Raw genomic sequence first — 18,453 nt, forward strand, 5'->3', positions numbered from 1 at the left:
AGCCACTGTTGCCTCAGCACCAGAGCGCCACCCTCTTTAAGCTTGTTGACTACCGGTTCCAGACTGAGCACATGCTAAGGGCCTTGTTTCTCAAAGTCCCCGCCCCCGACCCTCTTAGCCCCGCCCCTGGGCAACGACAAGCAGCGGGACCTACCTAAGGGCTTGAACCCAGGCTTCCGCCCGCCCCTGGCCACATAGTCCCGCCCATTTGGCCCCGCCCCCTCAAAGCCGGCTGCAGTGGGCCTTAAAGGCACGCAGCCGTAGCTTCCGGGTGGAAGCTGTTGCGCACCACAGAGCTTGGAAACGCGTTAGTCCCTGTCTACCAGCCCGCCCGGCATGGCCCCCAAAGTCTCGGACTCTGTGGAACAGCTCCGCGCTGCCGGCAACCAGAACTTCCGCAATGGCCAGTACGGCGAGGCCTCCGCGCTGTACGAGCGCGCACTGCGGCTGCTGCAGGCGCGAGGTAGGAACCCGCCCCACGTTTCCCCCCCGGGCCTGCGTCCTCTACCCGCATCCCCGCACCGGGCCTCAGGTTGGCCCAGCCTTCCTGGTTCTTTTCTTCCCCGCATCCAACCGCCGCACCAAGCCCTCCCAGGGCTTGATCCCGCGCTTCCTTCCATCCCTGGCCGCGTAGGCGCGACCCCGTCTATCACCACCTCCGTGAGGCCAGTCGGCTGCGGGCCTTAAGGGCACGCATCCGCTGCTTCCACCCGGAAGCTGTTGCGCACTGCTCAGCGGGGAACGCAGGTGGTCCCTGTTTGCCGGCCTCCCGGGATGGCCCCCACACTCTCAGACTCTGTGGAAGAGCTCCGCGCTGCCGGCAACCAGAGTTTCCGCAACGGCCAGTACGCCGAGGCTTCGGCGCTGTACGAGCGCGCGCTGCGACTGCTGCAGGCGCGAGGTAGGAATCATCCCCTCCTTTCCCCTCAGGGCCTGCAGGAGTCCTGCACCGGCTCGGCGCCCTGGACCTCGTGTTGATCCAGCCCTCTGGGTCTTTCTTTTCCCCGGCCATCTGCCTCACCAGCCAGCCACTCTCACCACACCACGCTCCCGCATCTTCCCCACTTTAGCATCCTTCAAGAAACTTCACTTGGCTCTTTCTGCCTGTTTTTTTTTTGGCTTGTATACTAAATTACCTGACCCTTGAGGTATAGCGAGCGCATGGTCCTCCCCTCATGTATTCATTTTACAATTCACTTGATGAGCACTTTTTGTATAGTGACTGACTGTGGCGAGATGGGGTCCTTTCAAGGATAGAACTTCCTGAGGGCAGTTGTCTTATGTTTGTGAATAAGTAAACGAGGCCTCTGAGATTAGAACTATTAAGACAAAGTAATGCGATAGAGTTGGATCCTTTAGAAAGGAAGTCATGGACGACTTCTCAAGAGATATTTGAGATGTTGATGAGAAGCTCGGTGTCTAATGCATCCCAAGTGCATCAGATAGACTAAGCAGCATAAGCTATTAATGAGAATATTTAAGACATGAAGTAGACAAAACCTTATTGTGTTGTTGGTGCTTTAAACCCTCCAAAGAGTCGGGATCTTATCCCCCTAGTCGGAAGAGTTTTAAACAAAGGGACAGCATATTATCAATGCTCCTAGCCTTTGTCCCGAAGTTCTGACTTGAGGACAGCCTTGAGTATCGTTTTCTGTAAGTCCTCATTCTCATTTTCCTGACCAGCATTTGTTGTGTGTTTATCTGGGTGCTTGATGTTATCTTTGTTTATCCTCACTATGACGAGTCAACTAGACACCTGTAGATGAGGAGTCCCAAAGAACTAATAATTGCCTTTCTAGGATTACACAATGAAGATGTTAGATCCAGAATTTGAATGTACATTTGTCGGATTTCTGAATCCATTTTCATTTGTAATCATGGGGTGGGGGTAGTGTGTGTGAAGTGGCATCCCCCTGTGGCTGGAGTTACAGGTGTTATGCGCTGCCTCATATGGCTACTGGGAACTAAATTCTGGTCTTCTGCAAGATCAATAGATCCTTTAACCCCTCAGCCATCCCTCCATCCCGAGTCCAATTTTTAATCATTCACTAGAGTAATTCATAAATCCTCCTTTTTAGAGTTTTTATGGGTTGAAGCCATGTATGCATGGGTACACACCCCGTTGTTCTCTCTGGAAATCTTAGGGCTCTTCTCCCTATGTCAGCCCCACTACTTGAAGTTTGGTGAGAACACTGGTGGCTGTTACCTTCTCAGCCCCCCTCCCTGAGTAAAAGCCCAGAAAAGCTGCGCTTCAGTGTGGGTGTGTTCCGAGACCACTGGAATGGTTGCCCTGTTGTTTAAATTTACCAGATTTTCTTTCTGTCCCTACTACTGATTTTCTGTGTGATTGTGTAGGTAATTCTCTTGACTTCTCAGATCTGTTTTCTTGGTCTTAGGAGGAGCACAGGGAAGCCATGTAGAAGTCTGAGACTCGAAACCTTCAAATGTAAATGCACCCAAGTACTCAGAAGAGTTGAGTGGATTGTGTAGGACGGTCAACTGGAATGATGACCTTTCCATACTTGTGCCTTATGGCAAGGATTGTTCCATTTACCTCTGTAGTTTCTGGCCCAAGAGCAGAATGAATGGCTTATAAATGTGTTACGTTTATTATTCATCATTAGTGTTGAGTGAAAGCTATCAAGTGTCGCTATGGTATCTTACTTCCTGAAGCAAGTGCAGGAGGGTAGGCCGTGTGTTGTTCCTTGGGAAACAACTTAGTGGTACCAAACCTTCCGTGTTAGTGAAGTGTGCTGAAATGGGCAGGGCTTGAGAATTTACACAGCAGCTTGAGGATTGTGCTGGCCTCCAGAGAAAAGGAGCACAGGGGTAAAGATGAGGATGGGTGGAGCTGTAGCCATTTCAGAAGCAAAATGGAGGCCAGCTTCATTCATGTGGAGTGGCTTCCAGGTCCCACGGGGCTACCTAGTGGAAACCTTGCTCCCTAGTAAAGGAATGAATGAGTAAGGGTGTGCAGGTGCCCATTGTCATCCCGACACTCAGGAGGGTGGAGCAGGAAGGTTGTCGGAAGGTCAAGGCTAGCCTTCTCCACGTAGTAAGGTAGAAACCCATCTGCCCCTGCCTCGGGACTGCTGAGGTTAAGACAGGCCACCCTACCAGCAGTTTTTTGTTTTTTGTTTTTGTTTTTAAAATAAAAAAGGAGGAGGGGGAAAAGGAAACAAGGATGGCGTGAATCCTGTCGCTTCAGTACTTTGGGAGACTGAGGCGGGAAAATTGCTATTTCAAGGCCAACCTGGAAAAGGTAGTGAGACCTCACTCAAAGAAGGGGGTTGGAACAACTGATTTTGATAAAATGGTGGATACTGGATGTCATACATTGTAATGTCTTACGTCAAATGTTTTAGTATACCTAGGAGTTACTTGGTCCGCCCTTTTTTTTTTTTTATGTTCTGTGTTTTTTACTGTTTTGTGACCCATGATAGTGAGAAAAATATAGTTGAAAATATCTTTAAAATGAAAATCGGGGGTTAAAAGAAAGTACAAAATTAGAGAGAGCAGAGGTGGAAGTGAATCTAGGAGAATTGGTGGAGGAGGAGGAATTAATACAATTAGAATACAGTTAATGAAATTCTCAAAAAAGTGAAAATAAGGGTGTACTCTGCAGATAAAGGCACTTGCTGAGTTCCTAGGCCCCTCATGGTGGAAGGAGAGAACTGACTCCCTCAAGCTGTCTTCTTACCTCCGTATGCATCCCTTTATGTGTAAGCTTGTGCGTGCGCGCGCGCGCGCACACACACACACACACACACACACACACACACACACACACACACACAGAGTAAATTTTAAGAAATGAAAATTGTTAGTCACCGTGAGACGGGTAAGAACATTGACTTTAGAGAAATGACTAATGAATAACTCTTTCCTTGATTGAGGTGTCCATAGTCCTGGCAGACCCGGCTTGGTTCTACTTCTCTCCTAAAGGCTTTTCTGACTTAACTAACTGCTCTCTCGCTTGCATTACCCTCTGATTCTGTGTTACCCCCTGGTTCAGGTATTTATTATTGTTCTTTTCCTTTTTCTTCCCCCCCCCCTTTGAGTCGCCATGCTTTCTGTAGTAAGTTAGCCCTACATCTGAGTAATTAGAACATGGTTTTCTCTCCCGTGGAAGCCAGCTGCCTTACGTTTATCTTCTTATCTGGTACCAAGTTCAGTGCTAAAATGAGTGAGTGAGGATGGATGCTTGGTTGCCTGTGAATGGCACACATCTGGACTTCCCCACTGTCGTGATAAGAATGGTAAATGTGTTATCCCACATGATGTATTCTCTTGGTTAGGCTACAAGACCGCTGCCTCTTCCAGAAGGCTAGAAAGCTCCAAGTATGAGGTGCGTCCCTGTGCCCTCTGACATCTGTTTCCCAACTCATGCTCTTGCTATTCCTGCCTCCACCTGGGCAGGTTCTGCAGACCCAGAAGAAGAGAGTGTTCTGTACTCCAACCGTGCAGCGTGCTACTTGAAGGATGGGAACTGCACAGACTGCATCAAAGATTGCACTTCGTAAGTGGCCCAGGGAGCCTCTGGAATATCTGAGGGTTATCGAAGAGTAAGCCAGACTTCTCCTTAGGAGAATCCCACCTTTCTTTTTTCAGATAGTAGAAAGTGTTGGTATCATCAGGCCTCTTAGACTGACAGGCTCTACTGGGTCCTTGTCTTTGGAATTTGGGCTCTGAGAATGATGTCTGATGGGAAGTTAGAAGTAGACTGTAACACCTCTGTGACTCTTGGCACATGAGGTGAGACACAGTCAGAGTAACTGACTTGCCCGGGTGTTTTCTTGGGATGATGGTGTGAGAAGTAAGAATAAAGGAAAGAGGGGTTGGGGATTTAGCTCAGTGGTAGAGCGCTTGCCTAGGAAGCTTAAGGCCCTGGGTTCGGTCCCCAGCTCGAAAAAAAAGAACCAAAAAAAAAAAAAAAAAAAAAATAAAGGAAAAAAAAAAGGGGATAATACATGTTAACAGGTTGTCTACATAAGCAAAGAGATGGTGAGGCACACCTTTAATCCCAGGGTTCAGTAGGCAGAGGCAGGCAGATCCTTGTCAGATCAAGGCTAACCTGTTCTGTGTAGTGAGTTCCAGACCAGCCAGGGCTACATAGTGAGACCCAGCCTCAGAAAAAGAGGGTACAGGGCAAAGAGAAAGGAAGAAAATGACAATTTGTCAGTAATCAGTTGAATGGTTTTTCCTGTCTCATTCTTCCTGGCTCTAGCCTTTGTTCATCATGCTAAACTAGCATACATCTGCTAACTGGGTTCTTTTGGCTAATCCTCAATCTGATGCTGTCTTACATGCATGGGAGGAATAGGGAGAGAGGCATGCTCATGGAGCCTATGCCACTTTCTTTTCTCTTTCACAGAGTATTCACTCTGGTGGTAAGTTTACCCTTCTTCCCGGGGCAGAACTGAGGTGACAGAGACTGGGATTATAAAATGTCTGCCTGGGGTCCCGTAACTAGTGGTAGTGTGGATAGAATGCAGACTCTACCCTAGGCTTGTTTCTTACTTCTGCTGGACCAGTGTGGAAACATGGACACATGAAAACTGTGAGGTCCCTGTTCTTCCTTTGGGCAGGGGCAGAGGGTCACCTTTCCTTAGTGCTTCTCTGCCTTCTCTCCTTTCCCAACTTAGTCTTAAGTTGAGAAGTCCCTACCTATTCTAGAGATGGAGTCTTTCTACCAGAGAGTAATTCAGACATGCTGGCATCTCCAGATGATTGCCTGAATCACTGTACTAACATTAGGGAAGCCTGTTGGCCTACAGACAGATGACATTTTTTAACCTCCTGTTCTAGAGCTCTGGCCTTGGTCCCCTTCAGCATCAAGCCCTTGCTGCGAAGAGCATCTGCATATGAAGCCCTGGAGAAGTACTCCCTGGCCTATGTCGACTATAAGACTGTGCTGCAGATCGATAACAGTGTGGCATCAGCCCTGGAAGGCATCAACAGGTAAACCTAGTGTGCTGAGGAATTTCCCCAGGGAACCAGTTCTGTTGACTGCCGTTGGCCCATGGCTCTGGCTATGTGCCAAATGTCCCTTTGACCATGTGTGTGTGAGCCTGTGTACATGGGTTGATGTTGGCCATCTTCCTTTCTCACACACAACCTCAGTTTTTGACAGTCTCTCATTGAACACAAAGCACATCATTTTGGCTAAACTAAGTGGTCAGCAACCTCCAAAGAGCTTCCTGTCTGCCTCTCCAGGGTTATTATACACCACTGTCAGGTGTAATCGTGCTCAGCTTTGTATCCAAGTATTTGATACTCAGACTAAGGCCCTGATGCCTACATGGCAAGCATCTCTTTATCTCCATTGACTTAGGAAAGATTTGCTGGTTTGTCTCTTCGTAGACAGGGCCTCGCTATGTATCTCTAGCTATCCTGGAATTCACTCTGTAGACAAGGCTGGCCACAGAGACGTAGAAAACTTTTCTTTTTCCAACGTAACATTTTTATTGTTTCTCTCAAGTTTTTACAACATGCACCCTGACCACACTCACTTCCCAGTCCCTCCGTGTATGTCCTCTACTCCTGTGACTACCACCCCCCCCAAAAGAATTTAAAAATAGAAAAAAGAAAATCCAATTTGTGTTACGTATGTACTCACTGGAGTGTGGTCAGACTCTCAGTGGCCTGTCCCTGAGAGAACTGTTCTTCCCCTCCCACATCCCTGCCAAAGAGCTACACTTCAGCAGCCTTATCACACTTTTTAAGAGTTCTTTTTGGGGAGTTGGGCAGGGATTGTCACAGAAGCCTTTTGTGTCCCTCCTCAACTGCAGTCCTTGATATCACAGCAGAAGAAGCTTCCTTGCCCTTTACAGTCAGGGGGAACACAGATCATGGACCAACTTGGAAAATTTGTTTTAGAAGCTTTTATTTTATGTATGTGGGTACACTGTAGCTGTCTTCAGACACACTAGAAGAGGACATCAGATCCCGTTACAGATGGTTGTGGACCACCATGTGATTGCTGGGATTGAACTCAGGACCTCTGGAAGAGCAGTCAGTGCTCTTAACCACTGAAAAACTCATGAATATGTTCAGCAAAGTATATAAGGAGATTCGCTGTCTTTAGCAGATTATGCAGTATGTTATTAGAGCTGAAGAGCTAACTCAGCAGTTATGAACACTTACCACTTTTGCCAGGGACCTCAGTTCAGGATTCCCAGCATCTACATTGGGCAGCTCATAGCCACCTGTAAATGTAGCCCTAAAGTGACCTCCTCATACATTTATAGGCACTCAAGTGTGAAAACATCTTTCTGGTCTCTTGACTGGCTTTTCTCATAGGTACCCTTGTTTGTGTAGTTGATCATGATTCCCCTTCATGTGGGCAGCTACGAAGCCTCACCAAGCTAGCAGCATAACGCGGTCTATGTTTGCTTTCTTGCTTTACTTCTAACGTCCATTTTCTCTGGGAGGTTTGTTGTCATTCACTAAGGGCTACCAGTTGTGTGCCAGCCTTTATACAAGAACCTGGGCTGCTGAGTGAGTGGAGCGCTTGCCCTTGCACGGCTCTTAGCCTCTGAGGGAGTAGCAGTCAGTGTCAGACAGGCTCAGTGTGGCAGCAGTGTTCAGTGTTACATGAGAGCAGCTGGAGAAAGGCACTCACCTGGCTGGGAAGAAGGGGCCATAAAGTGCTTTCATAGTGAAGTCACAAAATGAAGCTGAGAAAAGCAGTTCAGTGAGGTCAGAAGCAGATGGCAGTTCAAAATGCAGTTATGTCCTTAGGAAGGGACACAGGAGTGTATGTAGCTGCAGTGAGTAGTAAGGGGTGTCCAAGAGCGTTTAATAAGTGAGCAGAGGTGAAGGAATTTCAGTCTGAAGTCACTTGGGAGAAATGATAAGGTGGGAAGGAAAGAGGCTGCCCAGGCAAGGTCCCTGAGTCTGGCTCTGTGACAGGAGAGAGGTGAGGCTGACAGCACAGCCTAAAGGACACGATGAAGCAGCTGCCTACATGGCATGCGCACTCAGGAAGCAGGAGGAGTCAATACCGTTGCTCAGCTGCCTTCTACATTGTATGCAGACCAGTACCCAAGCTCGGAATGAAGGGGTCTTCCCACCTCAGTTAACCTAGCAAGATAATCCCTCACAGGCTTACCCAGACTACTGCTTGTTTGTTTGTTTGTTTGTTTGTTTTCGTAGTTCTGGATATCAGCAAGTTGATGGTTGAGGGGTTTGTTTTGGGTTTGTTTTTGCTTTTATTATGAGTATTCTGCCTGCCTGTGTGCATGTGTGCTATGCGCATTCCTGGTGCCCTCAGGTCAAAGGAGCATGTGGGATGCCCTGGAATTCGAATTACAGATGTTTGAGAGGCACCATGTACACATGTGCATGTGAGAGGAACCACAGCCAAGTCCTCTGCAAGAATAGCAGGTGTTCTTAGACGCCAAGCTCTCTCCCAGACCCAGTAATTAGGATCCATCATCAAACACGCAGGCAGGTAGCATTTTGGGGGTGGGTAATAAGGAAAAACGCTTTGGAAAAATGTTAGGGAATTGGATTGGAATAGCTGGGCCAGGCAGGCAAACCTCTCCAAAGGCTGTGAACGTGTTGTAGTTGCAGTCTGTGTGGTTTTTATTGTTGTAACATGGGAACGTGGCTGTAGACGCTTCATTCACTCGCGTAGTGCATGCTTGCTGGTCCACACCACATGAAGAACTAGGTGCTGGAACTCCATTGACAGCATGGACACAGGAGCTCAGCACTGTTTTAGGCTGAGAAGTGAATAAGGAGGAGCTAGCAGGATCTACTGGGAGGAGTGGAAAACTGAAGACATGGAGTAGCAGAGGAAGGGAGTGTTACATAGGGTCAGCAGTGCAGGGAATCAAACCTAGCGCATTGCACATGCTAGGCAAACACCGTCATTGAGCCACACAGCCACCCCAAGGTCAGGAGTAGATGTGACACAAAATAAAAATGCAGAGGAAGGAGACTACCAGAGTTCACAGGCCACGTTAGCCCACAAGTGGGACCTGCTAAGGTTTTAAGATTACTGAATGGGCTAAGATTGACTTAAAATGAACAGTGAGCAAATGACAAGCGTTTGCATGCTTTGACCTGGTTTTATTGAGAAAATGTATTTTTGAAAGTGGGAATTCTTCTTGAAGGTGCAAAGTTCATCTTTAACCAGTAACAGGGCACCTTAAAATTCACATGTAGCAGCCACGCTAAGGGAGATTTCCCCATGGCGTTGGGCCTGAGAAAGAGTTGGTAGACAGCAGACTCCCGTGCCTCTGTTAGAGCTTGTGGGAAATACAAGTGGTAGGGGCCCGGGGGATGTTCTGACCTTGTAAAGGAATCTCCACTCCTTGGGAGTGAAAGAGGAGCAGCGTGACCTGGCCACACACCTGTACGTCATCCTTGCCTTCCAGAATAACCAGAGCTCTCATGGACTCCCTTGGACCTGAGTGGCGCCTCAAACTGCCCCCTATCCCTGTGGTGCCTGTTTCAGCCCAGAAGAGATGGAGTTCCTTGCCGTCGGAGAACCACAAAGAGACAGCTAAAAGCAAATCCAAAGAAACCACAGCTACGAAGAACAGAGGTGAGCCTGCCTGGTCTAAGTTTAGAGCAGACTTCCAGAAACTGACCTCATTCCTCATTTGTCTCCTAATGGGGATAAACAAGTGAAAACCATTAAAAGGTCTCAGCGTCTTAGACGTTGTCTCCCTGACTGACTGTGCAGTGATGTCATCAGTGCAAGGCACCCGTTCTCACGGGGTATAAACCTCCCAGCCTGGCACACAGGTACAAGTCTAGCTCTTGTTGCTTACAGTGCTTTTGAGTGCAAAACCAGAAACTTCCAATATGGCAAAATATAAAGGAAATGTATTGGCTCACAATTACATGTGTTGTGCCAGAAACCCCATCCACCCCTCCACTCATTAGTTAAATTAAGGTGTCTCCCCCAGCCCCATATCTTAGCTTGTATTTTCCCAGTGTCGTGTTGTAATTGGTCACAGACTCCTATGACCATGAAATGACATTTTGTAACTGTCAGCCCCCCTCTCCCTGGAACCATCCACCCATCCCTATAACTAGAAAGACATACTTGGATAGAGACCAAATGTCCTGGGTGACTGGAGAAGGGTGAGTAAGAGCAAAGCAGAGCCAGGCAAGCACAGCAGGAGAGCGTGTGCTGGGAAACTCACTGATGTTCCAGGAGAACTGACCTGGGGAGCAAGCATCAGTCAGGACAGGGAAGTGCAGAAGGGGCCATGGGTAGAGCTTTCATCTATCTGAGTGAGACTTAGATAGTGAAAGGGGACACTCATCACTTATTTTGGCAGGGAAATACCTACGTAGCCGAATGTGAGCCTGGTCGTCCTTCTTCCTTAGAAGGGAATTGCAGCATGCTAATAAATCAGATGGCTCAAGGTGCCTGGCTTCTTCTGTTCTTCGAAGTGACTGAGCCATGTGTTAACAGCTCTGCGCTAACCAGTGGAGCACAGAGGACAGAACTGGACCCTGAGGGACTTCCTGGTCTAATGAGCAACTGGATCATGGAGACAGTGATTTAGAAAATATGGAGGAAAAGCAAGTGCTGTGGAATTGTTGATGTTTGGGAAGTTTAAACACAGGGTGGGTGACAACAGTAACGCCTTGCCTGGCCCTTAAAGGGAGGGAACGTGGAGGCAGAGACAGTAGGAAGGAGCTGGAGAGGGAGCTGCATGGTAGATGGGACTACAGAGAGGGACGCTGCAGAGCCACGTGGAGCTGAGTGCATGCATCACCTCGGGGCTGCCCCAGGACTCACGCTCCTGTGCGTAGGACTGTTAACTGCAAAGCGTTGTATAATAGCAAAGCAAAACTAGAAATTACCCAGGTCACCACAAACAGGACAGGGGACAATTCTCTCCTGGAGTCTTGGAAGTGAGTGTATCAACTACAGGTCCATATATGTTCACACAGACAAATCCCAGAAGGTAGAGCATTGAGAGGAAAGCAACCAGGCCGTGAAAGACTGTATCAGGGACTTATGTCTTTAAATGAGGCTCCATGGCAAGTGGCTTTTAGATGTTGTATCCATAGATTAGATTGGATTAGATTAGATTAGGGTGAGCTGTCTTAAGGGAATGAGAAATTCTCGTTTCTTCCAGCAGTGGGTGTGCTAGGGAGTTTCCTAAACGGGATGACTTTGTTCCTGCAACCTTACCCTGGTTGTAAACATTGAGTGTTTCACCAGGATAGTTTTTAAGATTAGAAAGTGGTGCTGTGGGACCAAGACAGACAATTGGAGCCACACAGTAAAGGACCTGAAAACACTGTTGGTTGGCAGCTTGGCCCTTGCTCTCTGTTCCTCTCCCCTTAAGGGCTAGAGAAACACTGCATGTGGCAGGTAAAAGGAGAAACGCACAGGCTGAGCACAAAACAGAACAAGCCCTCTGAAGCCCAGAAGCCAAGGCTTCCTGTACTAAGCCTCTCCTCAGGAAGTTTGTAGGCTGCTCTCCATCTGTGTATTTCCTCAGGTCTGACACTAACTTAGCCCTGTGCACTGGGAAGAAAACCAAGGTATGGAAATTAAGCAGGTCATTCCAGCTACCAGTGGCAGTACCATGAGGAAAGCTGGCTTGCTTTTAATCACATATGTAAGAAGCATGTGTAAGTGTGTTTATAAGCCTCCATCCTCTTCTAATTAAAAACTCTAACTGACTAGAAGCCATTAATTAGGGACTCAGTAGTCAGGAGAGCTCCGCAGCCGCCCGGGCAGTCCCTGACTTGGAAGGGATGATGCTGAGGAGATCTCACTGATCTCGTGCGAGCACCTGACCCACGGTTTTTTCCTCTTCTGAATTTGTGTCTAGTGCCTTCTGCTGGGGATGTGGAGAGAGCCAGAGTTCTGAAGGAAGAAGGCAATGAGCTTGTAAAGAAAGGCAACCATAAGAAAGCTATTGAGAAGTACAGTGAAAGCCTCTTGTTTAGTAGCCTGGAATCTGCCACATACAGCAACAGGTATCTTCTGCGCAGCTGCTGGCCTCGGGGACGTCAGAACATTTGACTCTGAAGGCTGGGATGTAGCTCAGTGGGAGAACACTTGCCTACCATGGGCCCTGGGGGTTGGGGTGTAGCTCAGTGTACCTCCTTGCCTACACAGACTCCTGATTATGGAGGGGCTTGGGTCCTTTTCAGATAGTCGTGTGCATTCCCACCTACCCCAGGACTGCAACAAGTTTTAAAGGGGTAGAGACTGAAAGAGTTGCTAATGGCGGTAGTCATCGTTGTCTAGAATTCTATCCTAGACATTTAAGCTTGCAGTCCATCCTGTGGCTGCTTTAACTCACCTATTTCTGACAGTTGTGGCCAGTGAGTGGAGTTAAGGTTAGGTACAGGTCTGGCTGTCTGACTGAGTACAGACCTGTGGGCTTGTAGCCAGCTCTGCTGTTGGGAAGCCCTGAGAATAAAGGCACAGGAGCAGGGCACCATCCGTGTTGTGCAGAACCCTCTGCTCTACACTGATGCTCAGAAGTGTAGGTGATAGAGAGCGAATATTACTGGTTCTTAAAGTTGAGAAAGGCAAGGTGCTTTCTGAGCTCTGACCAGCCATTAAAATGGTGCTAACAGAACCAGAATCTGCTCCTGTGTAATTGGGTAGTTTATTGTCAGACGCTTGAGCCAGTCCACAAGAGACTGTGTGTCTGTCTAATCCACCACTTGGTACCCACATACCAAGTACCCACATACTTAGTAGTCTAGTTGGATCACCTTTAATCTGGGAGCTGGAGAGAGCTGAGAAGTAAAGAGCATTTGCCACTCATGTGTGGACCCAGCACCATATTAAGCAGTTCACCCCTGTAGCTTCCATTCCTGAAGACTCAGTGCCCCCTTCTGGTCTCTCCAGACACTGCCTGTACACACGTAGTGCGCTTAAACACACGGGAGCACACATAAACAATACATCTTTTCAAAAACTTGTGATCTGATAGAAGTTCATTGTTCCTTAATAAAAACTTTTAAGATAAAATGTGTTTCAGACCAGTGAGATGACTTACCACTCAAGTCTGGCAACAACCTGAGCCCACATTTAATAAAGGTGGGAAGGAGTACCTGATACACAGAGCTGCTGTACTTACCTTGGCCTGTGCACCCACAGAACACATCTCACACCTAGACAGCGGGGTTTTAATTGAAGGGAACTTAAAAGTAGAGCATGCATCAGATGTAATGAGGTGATTTGGTCCACATTCTGAAAAATCCTCAGGCAGGGTCCAAGGCAACTTCTTCAATGAGCTATGGGAACCGTGTTCACAGGAGGTGATACAAGTGAATTCTGCTCACTTAGGTTTGATTTTGTTTCTTAAGAGTTAAAAAGAAGGGCTGGAGAGGTGGCTTAGCAGTTAAGAGAGCACTGACTGCTCTTCCAGAGGTCCTGAGTTCAATTCCCAGAAACCACATGGTGGCTCACAACCATCTGTAATGGGATCTGATGCCCTCTCTGGTGTGTCTGAAGACAGTGACAGTGTACTCACATACATTAAGTAAATCTTTAAAAAAGAGAGAGAGAGAGATAAAAAGACAACTTTTAGTTTTAAATTTTAGATAGAACTTGGGCCTGTGGTTTTCCGAGCTGATTGGACCAGGGTACCTCCTTTTGTTAGGCTAACTTGTAAAGGAAGCCTGTGGCCTCTCCATGTTTGGAACATCAGTCCTTTCCTGTCCCTAAGCTCCTTGACCTTAGTGCTGCTGGATACCCATTAGCCTATATTTCTAAGAAAGTACCTATTTTCTTACCTTGGAAGAATGTTTGTTTGAGCACTGCTCTGTGAGCAGACATCTGGGCCACAGTTACTCTCCCTCCTGCTCATTTAAACTGCGGTCTCTTGGGTGGGATGGGGTCTGTGGGGAGAGTGCAGTGCTGGGCATCGCACCGAGGGCCTCATGCATGCTAGGCAGGCCCTCCACTGCTGACCTGCACGCCCAGCCTGAGTGAGATGTGTGTCTGTGTTTGTTTTTAAGTCATGATGATTCCAGAGTTTGTCAGAAAAAAAATTAAGACTGCACAGCATTTAATTTATAATAAAGTGGGAGAAAAGATGTCGCTCAATAAATAACATTGGGTTGGTGGGGCAAAAGTTAAGTACCAATTCTTCCTCTCTTCCTTCTAAAATAAACTCCTAGAAGAGTTCAACCTCAAATGTAAAACCAAACAATTAGAGAACATTTGAGCTGATTGCCACACAGTGTGGAAGGAAACCCTACAGAAGTTATTAAGGATAAGTTGGATAACTTTGGTTCTGTAATGTTAAAATGCCTTGTGAAAGATATCCAGCTTCTCACGTTTGTATAAACTAAGGACCAGAGGGGAAACTAAAGTACATTGGCTACCATTGTCTTCCATCCTAACAGAAATTAAAACTTGAGACCCAGGATTGATAAAATTCTAGGGGAAGAGACTCTCGGTAAGTTCTTCAGAGTGCCTGGCACTAGAGTTGGAATCTGAGCTGTCAGGATCGCTTGGCCGTCCCTGCAGCGGTCTGGACTGCACACGCTGCAAACCGTGAAAATGCATGCAGGGCGGGAGTTGCTAAAGCACACGATGCCGCGTCCAACTAGCCAGTACTCTCATCCACTCAGCAGTGAGGGACGATGAGTGGGCGGAGCGGAAAGGCGTCCTCTAGTCTGCAGACTTAAATGATGTTAAAACACGGGGTATTTCCCACATTTTATTATAAGGAATTTTAGAGTATCAAGAACACCCATCTACCCACCATCAAATTCTCCAGTAGTTACATGATGCTGGGGACCCTATCCATGCTTAACATAGGCCTCCATCTTACTGTTGATGTGTTCCCAAGTGATTGCTTATGTCTTTACACTCCACCCCTGAGATGTCAGCATGCTTAGTGCTAACTAGTATTTAATACTCATGCATTTGACTTTTTCCATCTGTTGAGGGGAAGGTTTTGGGAAACTTGTTTGCTTAAAGAACCTGATACAGGATGGTGAGTGTCAGTGTGGGGCTGGTCAGGCTCTAGGTTTGTGCAGACTCACTGCCCCTCACTGGCACTACCCCCTTGGGCAAGTCCCTTGACTCCAGAGCCAACTGTGGAAAGCTTCTCATAGCCTTTGCATCTGCAGAAAAGGGTAGGGAACTGAAGAATAGCTCATCAGAGGACTGGCTGCTCCAGGGGACCGGTTCCAGTTCTCAGTACTGACGTGATGGCTCAGAGGCTCCAACACCTTCTGTCCTCCACGGGCATCAGCACATGTGGTAGTCACATGCTCACAAAGTGTCAAGAGCAGGGCTGGAACTGAGACCATTGAGGTAGAGAGCAACAGCGCAGAGCGGGTGTTTAGCAGACCAGGTCAGTCCCCAGCTGCCTCCAGCTTGCTTGGGGGGGGGATCCACAAGTCACTGAGCTTCTGCAATGGTCTTTCTGCATCAGAGCGCTATGTCATCTGGTCCTGAAGCAGTACAAGGAGGCAGAGAAGGACTGCACAGAAGCCCTCAAGCTGGATGGGAAGAATGTAAAGGCCTTTTACAGACGCGCTCAAGCCTACAAGGCACTCAAGGTAAAGACTCCCACCCAGACGCCAGGCACAGCCAGAGGTTTATGTGGGTGCTGGCTCCCGGTTTAGCGCATGAAGCAGCACTTCTGTGTTCTTCTCCCAGGCCCTGGGAAAGCTCTGTTCTACGTCAGCAGCTGTCCTCACACGCCCTGGTTCTCTAGGTTCCCTCTCCAACTCTGTTTCTCTCACAGGACTATAAATCCAGCCTTGCGGATATCAGCAGCCTCCTACAGATTGAACCCAGGAATGGCCCTGCACACAAGCTACGGCAGGAGGTTAACCAGAACATGAACTAAAACCATGAGAGAGCAACAGGAACCCTGAACTTGACCTTCCCAGAGAAGCTAGGACCTCCCCTGCATCTGCCCCTGATACCCAGCATGCCGCCAAGGGAGTGCAAAATCAACCCCACCTTGACTCCTTGGAGAGGTAGCAGCCTTCCACTGAGAAGTTTTGCTTGTTCAGATTAAGTCCATTACAGACAAGCACAGGACTCTTTCTCTTTTTTTCCAGAAAGGTCCCCATTAGAGTTTTAAAAAGTGTGAAGCCACAGCCCTGGCCTCATCCGCTTGCTTCTGCCTGGCCCTTGTTAATAAAGTACTTGGCAATCGTCCCAGACCCAGATGTGCCTCAGACTGAGTGCCCTGTGGCTTCCCAGACACCATGCCTCTGCAGTTCACCTGAGCTGGGAGAGTAGTGTTTGTTGACAGGCTAAAGTGCTTGCTTCCTACACCCACGCAGCCTGTTGAGCTGGTTCTCCAAGGCTGCCATCTCCCCAAGGGTACAGCTGCTATCTGCACCCTGTCCTTGGCACAGTGTCCTGTGTTGAGCCCCAGTGCCTTTAGTCCAGGCCCTTTGTGGGAAGGCAGAGCCTAACCCTTGGAGGCTCTGTGCTGTTGCCTTCTGTATGAGCTACCTACGATGTTCAAAGAGCCCATATTCCTCCTGGGATGGGGAGCGAGGCCTCCTTGAGATTAGTGTCCCTCCAGTCTGAGCAGGAACTTAACCCTTTCCCCCAACAGCAGCCCCTCAGGCTTCTTTGTTTTGTTTTGTTTTGTTAATATGTTGAAGTTAATTGAACTGATTTTATTGAAGTGTGTGTTGCGGTTGCATTAAAAGGTTTTCTTCTGTACAGCCTGCTCTTGGTATTTATTTATGCCTTCTCAGACTTGCACCTGACACTTAGTCGTGGTAACAGTTGACTGTGACATATAAGACAGAAAGCAAAGGCACGTAGATCTTACGCATACTTTCTGAGTTTCAGCCCTGTGAAAGAAATGTTAAGTTTTTAGATACTTTATTTCCCCGAATAAGTTATAAAATGATCTATGAAAGAAACAGCTGGAGCTAGAGAGATGGCTCAGCGGTTAAGAGCACTGCCTGCTCTTCCAGAGGCCCTGAGTTCAATTCCCAGCAACCACATGATGGCTCACAACCGTCTGTAATGAGATCTGATGCCCTCGTCTGGTGTGTCTGAAGACAGCTACAGTGTACTCATATATAATAAATAAATAAATCTTTAAAAGAAAAAGAAACAGCTACTGGTTCTTAGACATTGATCTATTTATTAAACGAGCTTTTTGAACATCCCAAGCCTTGTGTATAGTCCAAGGGAAGTGGGATAACTATATACACTCCCTGCTCTCTCTGAGAAATGGCCCAATGAAAAGACAAGGATTTAATCAGATAATTAAGTGTGAAACCCTGATTTAGGCATAATGAAGGAATGTTTAGCAGTCAGATGTCTTGTCTCCTCCATGAAGTTTGCACAATGGAAGGGTAAAGGTCCCCTAGAAAGGAGAGGTTAAACTGAATTCACAAGAGAAACCTAAGAGCTGGGGGTGTAGCTCAGTGGTAGAGCATTTGCCTAGCATGCAGAAGGCCCTGGGTTCAATCCCCTGCACCACAAAAAGTAAAGGGAAAAGCTGCTGACTGTGGAAATGAGTAGAAAGGGTCCTCAGAAGGTACCCATAGTTAGTTCTCGAACTACACAGAACCTGTCTCAAAACCCATACCCATCCAGTAACCATAAGGTTACCACTCCTTAGCTATCTGACCATTTGAATCTCAAGGAAGCATTTGCTACAGACACCTGCCAGCATGTCTGTTCTGGCAGCATTCACAAGCCAAGGCAAGGCATAAATAACCAGCAGCAGTCAAATGGATAATATATACACATGAGGTCCAAGGATCAAATTCAGGTCACCAGGCCTCTGTGGCAAGCACCATCACCTGGTGGATTGTCTCTGTGGCCCATAATCAGCCATAAAGAAGGGAACCCTGGGGTTGAGGATTTAGCTCAGTGGTAGAGCGCTTGCCTATGGCGCAAGGCCCTGGTTCGGTCCCCAGCTCGAAAAAAAAAAAAAAAAAAAAAAAAAAAAAGGGAATCCTTTGCAGGAAAATGGATGGAGCTGGAGGTCATGTTAAGCAATTAAGCCAGATTGACAGACTAATACTGCATGTTTTCTTATATGTGGAGGGTGTGTGTGTGTGTGTGCGTAAGAAATTTGGGACAAGAAGGGCAGGAGGGCATAGTGAGGGTGGTAAATTAGAGCACAGTGCATGCTGTACGTAGTATGTGATGATGAAACATTTTGTATGATAAATACATGCTGACAATAACAAGAATATTCTTAAGGTAATATTAATAGCTAAAAGGTAGGAGGTGGGCCAAGCAGAGCGTATGCTCCCTAGCTGGCGGCGGTCACTAAGGGAGGACTAATGAACTACAGTTCACATTAGCAAAGTTTTCAATCCTGGAAAGAATTGAAGAGGCTGCAAGTTACATTGTTTATAGCGTAAGGAAACAGTGAGGTACCAGGCTTAACATAAGAGAGCAGATCTTTCCTTCGGATTTCTTGGAGGAAAGAAACAACCAATACAGTGAAACCCTGGAGGATGTCGCCAGAGTCCAGCTGAGCTCAGGCCAGGATG

General features: G+C 47.5%; 1 protein-coding gene and 1 non-coding gene across 3 annotated transcripts; both read left to right on the forward strand.

Annotated features, from left to right (window-relative positions):
* Nucleotides 1-220: 220 nt before the first annotated feature.
* On the forward strand, nt 221-16,653 carry Tomm34 (translocase of outer mitochondrial membrane 34). Of its 2 annotated transcripts, none has more exons than XM_032904864.1 (7): nt 221-463; nt 4,420-4,519; nt 5,809-5,961; nt 9,387-9,556; nt 11,817-11,964; nt 15,396-15,522; nt 15,711-16,653. In XM_032904864.1, exons 1-7 carry the CDS (start codon nt 337-339, stop codon nt 15,813-15,815), a joined length of 930 nt encoding a protein of 309 aa, XP_032760755.1. In that variant the 5' UTR covers nt 221-336; the 3' UTR covers nt 15,816-16,653. The 2 variants fall into 2 exon arrangements, with proteins under 2 accessions (XP_032760755.1, XP_032760754.1); XM_032904863.1 differs by lacking the exon at nt 221-463 and adding an exon at nt 503-901.
* Nucleotides 16,654-17,356: 703 nt separating this feature from the next.
* On the forward strand, nt 17,357-17,428 carry Trnaa-agc. The gene has a single exon. It is a non-coding gene; the product is annotated as a tRNA-Ala (tRNA).
* Nucleotides 17,429-18,453: the final 1,025 nt, after the last annotated feature.

Source organism: Rattus rattus, chromosome 5 (genome assembly GCF_011064425.1).
Source record: "Rattus rattus isolate New Zealand chromosome 5, Rrattus_CSIRO_v1, whole genome shotgun sequence".
In the NCBI taxonomy this organism is placed as follows: domain Eukaryota; kingdom Metazoa; phylum Chordata; class Mammalia; order Rodentia; family Muridae; genus Rattus; species Rattus rattus.

What these genes read in the sequence shown, in the direction of transcription:
- Tomm34 (XM_032904864.1), top strand. Translation starts at nt 337, where the DNA reads ATGGCCCCCAAAGTCTCGGACTCTGTGGAACAGCTCCGCGCTGCCGGC. An exon ending in GCGGCTGCTGCAGGCGCGAG is followed by an intron (nt 464 to 4,419) that starts GTAGGAACCCGC and finishes CCACCTGGGCAG; the next exon opens with GTTCTGCAGACCCAGAAGAA. An exon ending in AAGCCTACAAGGCACTCAAG is followed by an intron (nt 15,523 to 15,710) that starts GTAAAGACTCCC and finishes TTTCTCTCACAG; the next exon opens with GACTATAAATCCAGCCTTGC.